The sequence below is a fragment of the Cyprinodon variegatus genome, unplaced genomic scaffold (assembly GCF_000732505.1).
Source record: "Cyprinodon variegatus isolate N-32 unplaced genomic scaffold, C_variegatus-1.0 Scaffold1861, whole genome shotgun sequence".
In the NCBI taxonomy this organism is placed as follows: Eukaryota; Metazoa; Chordata; class Actinopteri; order Cyprinodontiformes; family Cyprinodontidae; genus Cyprinodon; species Cyprinodon variegatus.
Window position 1 is genome coordinate 52,570 of NW_015152314.1, and position 3,257 is coordinate 55,826.

General features: G+C 44.0%; 1 protein-coding gene across 2 annotated transcripts in view; it reads right to left on the bottom strand.

Moving 5' to 3' along the window:
• The window catches only part of zmym4 (zinc finger, MYM-type 4), a 31,081-nt gene that overhangs the window by 5,665 nt on the left and 22,159 nt on the right, over positions 1 to 3,257 (bottom strand). For both annotated transcript variants that reach the window (XM_015404803.1, XM_015404804.1), the window contains 4 exons: positions 1,382 to 1,615; positions 1,198 to 1,304; positions 940 to 1,117; positions 701 to 852 (listed from right to left, as the gene is read on the bottom strand). In XM_015404803.1, the coding sequence (XP_015260289.1) occupies positions 701 to 852; positions 940 to 1,117; positions 1,198 to 1,304; positions 1,382 to 1,615 (671 nt within the window). The remainder of the gene's footprint in view (positions 1 to 700; positions 853 to 939; positions 1,118 to 1,197; positions 1,305 to 1,381; positions 1,616 to 3,257) is intronic.

Below are 3,257 nucleotides of genomic sequence, written 5' to 3' on the forward strand. Positions count from 1 at the left end.
AACCAGTGAAAACGAAGTCTGGTAACACAACCAACTAGTTTTATCATCTCAGCCGCTCACACCCGCAGGAGTATGCGCTGCGTAGGCCCCGGCGCGGCTCTGCATCGTCCTCCGAGGAATCTTCGGGAATTTTAATAACATAACTCGGGTCTCTTAAGTTATTTTTCTTTAAAACAATTCTGTTATGGTTAAAAAAAGATTTAATTGGAAGTCTGTGTTTGTGTTCTTTATTGAAATTAAATCATTTAGCAATATCATAAAATGTCCAGGCAGAACTTTTCAATAATTATCGATGTCGATCAATATGCATTTTTTTCTTTTTATCGATAAGCTTTTATCTAATTCACGATTTAATTCAGGTGTGATGGACCAGAGATGTAAACAATCAACTTATGATTTATTGTTGGTAAACAGTTTGATTAAATTGGTTCCATCTTATTTGTTGTGATGTTACGGTCGTCCACTAGAGGGCGTAGATCCTCAGTGTTAAATTAAGCCTAACTGCTCTTCCCAAGAGAATTAATACCAGAGCGGAGGTTTGTCTAAAAAACTTCAGTAAGAAGATTTTTCTAAACAGCAGTACCAAGGATGCGGGCCAGCTGAAGGCCGTTACCAAGGCAACAGCTCATCAGAACCCCTGGCTGGAGACCGAACCAAGATCCTGTCCAGAATAAACTGTTCAGTAGGAGCCATGTTGTACCTGCTGGATCCCGAGGCAGAGGTAGAACAGGCTGTCGGGGGAGTACGGCTCCCCGTTGGGTCGTTTCACCTCAGTGATGAAGCAACACAGACCGTAGCTGAGTTCGGCTGTGGTGCAGCGGAGAATATCCTCCTTCAGCTCCAGAGGGCGCGCTGAGGACGAGTCCGATGGAATCAGGGCACAGAAACAAAACAACTCAGTGTTTAAAAAAAAAAAAAGCGGCGTCTGGTTAAACTTACAGCCGAAGCGACGCTGCTCCAGGTTGGGCTGAGTCTGCCGCCACTGGATCCAACGCTTCCACGCGTCGATACCGTACTCGCTCTTTAGCTTCAGGATTTCTGCAGAAATGGGTTTCTTGGACGAGGTTCTAGGAGGACTCTCTTCAGCGGCTTTAGACGACCGCTGCGATTTACGACCCTGAAAGTAGGAGAGCGGAGAAACATGAGGCTGCGTCTGTTGCTGCGATAGAAGCTGAGCAGACGGCGTTCCTCTCTTACCCTCTTGTCTCTGGCTTTTCTCTGAGCTTGCCTCCGTTTCGGCACAGGCGCGGGACTCGGGGATTTGTTGCAGTGCTCTCTCAGCCGGGCCATCCGCTCCAGGGTTTCTAAATAAAACAACTCGGATCATCAGAGGGAGGAACTCCAGCTCTGAGAAGGGTCCGGATCCGTGTTATAATCTCACCGATGGAGAAATCAGCTTCGATGTCCATCGGAGGCGGGCCCGGTGGCGGCAACGGTTCCGATTCTGGTTCAGAAGGCGAAACAGCGGGGACGTCCATAACTGGGTTCAGCTTCTCAGAGCCGAGCTGCCGGCCGGGGAGCTTCAGGGCGCCGTCGGAGGACGTTTCCTCCCAGTTGTTCAGGAAACTGGCCAAGTCGTCCGTATCCAGATCGTCGCTGTAGTTACTGATGTGATCTGAGGAGTAAAGATGAAAGCAGCGTCTCGTCACTTCGTTCTGCATCACGACACTTTGCTTCCAAACAAAGTTAATACGCATGGAGGAGCCGCAAAAACCCACCAAAGGTTTCAGAAACGGTTCAATACGTTTAAGTATTGCTGTGCCCCCCCTCTGCCACCTGTTGCTGTGCCTCTTCACTATTTTTTTTATAAAGAGGATGAAAACCAGGTAAGGAAACTAGGATGGCTTTTATGAGGGAAATGTTCAGCAGCTGATTGATATCTCCACTAATTATACTTTTACCGGGAACCTTTTTCTATGTCTGCTTCTGTCTCCTTGAACCCCAGTGGGCCTCAGCAGATGGCCGCTCACACTGAGCCTGGTTCTGCTGGAGGTTTCTTCCTGTTCAAAGGGAGTTTTTCCTCTCCACTGTCGCTACAAGCATGCTTAGTGTGAGGGATTGCTGAAGAGTCAATGAGTCGATGCAATCAGCTGGTTTTCCTTAGATAGAAAACTTGGAATCAATCTGACTGGATGATCTGGTGAACTGGAAAGTGACCCGAGATGACATGATGTGAATTGGAGCTATAGAAATAAACTGAATTAAATAGAATTTCCGGTGCAGTCTGTTCCCGATCTGCACCGGAAATGGGATCCTACGCTATTTCCGGGAGCTAACCTTTTCGGCTTTGTATCCAAACATAAAACTAGTCTTAGTTTTAATGTTTTACTTTCGTGTTCACCTTATGGTATAATCTAAAGAAACAACTAAAATGCAAATAAACATGGTTTAATCCTATTTTGCAGGACTGCTCTGATCATATCCGATGATGACATCAGAGAAGCAGTTTATGACATGTTGTGAATTGGAGCTATAGAAATAAACTGAATAGAATTGAAAAGAGAGCTGAGCAAAACAGAGACCAATTTTTTGCAAACTGAAAACTATTTCTAAAAGAACTATTTCAATAAATCTGTTAAAAAAAAAAACAAATATAAATAATAAATGAGCTCCTGTTTGTTTTTTAAACGTATTATTAAATTAAGCTGGAAGCAACCCAGGGTTTATACAGGAAGGAGTAACTCTAATTTAATGCGTTTTTATGCTCTTAGAAATAATAATTTAATGCAATCAAAAAGTACTCATGACTCTCATATATACACGGCAAAATCTTTCGTCACCTTTTCTGTGGAGAGGCCACAGCCATGTCCTGAATTTCTCACTTTCCAGCTACTTCTGTTTAAATTAGCATTTTCCTATTCTCTTGCTTTTTCTGCGCCTTGAACTTTTCTGAAAATACGGCTTAACGATCAACCGGAAGCAGTTCCACGCAAATATATCAAAATATATCTGACAACATTTTTTTTTTTTTTTACTTTTTTTTCCACATACATAATCCAAACTGCAAGTAGCATAATAATAAAAACGAACATATTCTGTCGGCAGGTTTCATTTTAAGTTAATGTAGGCGTTAAACTGTTTCAGAGGAGCGATCATAGCGCTCTGCTTCAGCAGTGCTGTGTCTGACTCCCTGCCAGCTCCCAGATCAGCTGCTCTGATTGGTTGATGTGGCGCGTGCAGCAGCTAAAGTTAAATTTTTCCTAATCTAGCATCTGCTGCTGTCGCGGCTCGTTGCGCACCTCAGATGCTCATGATGC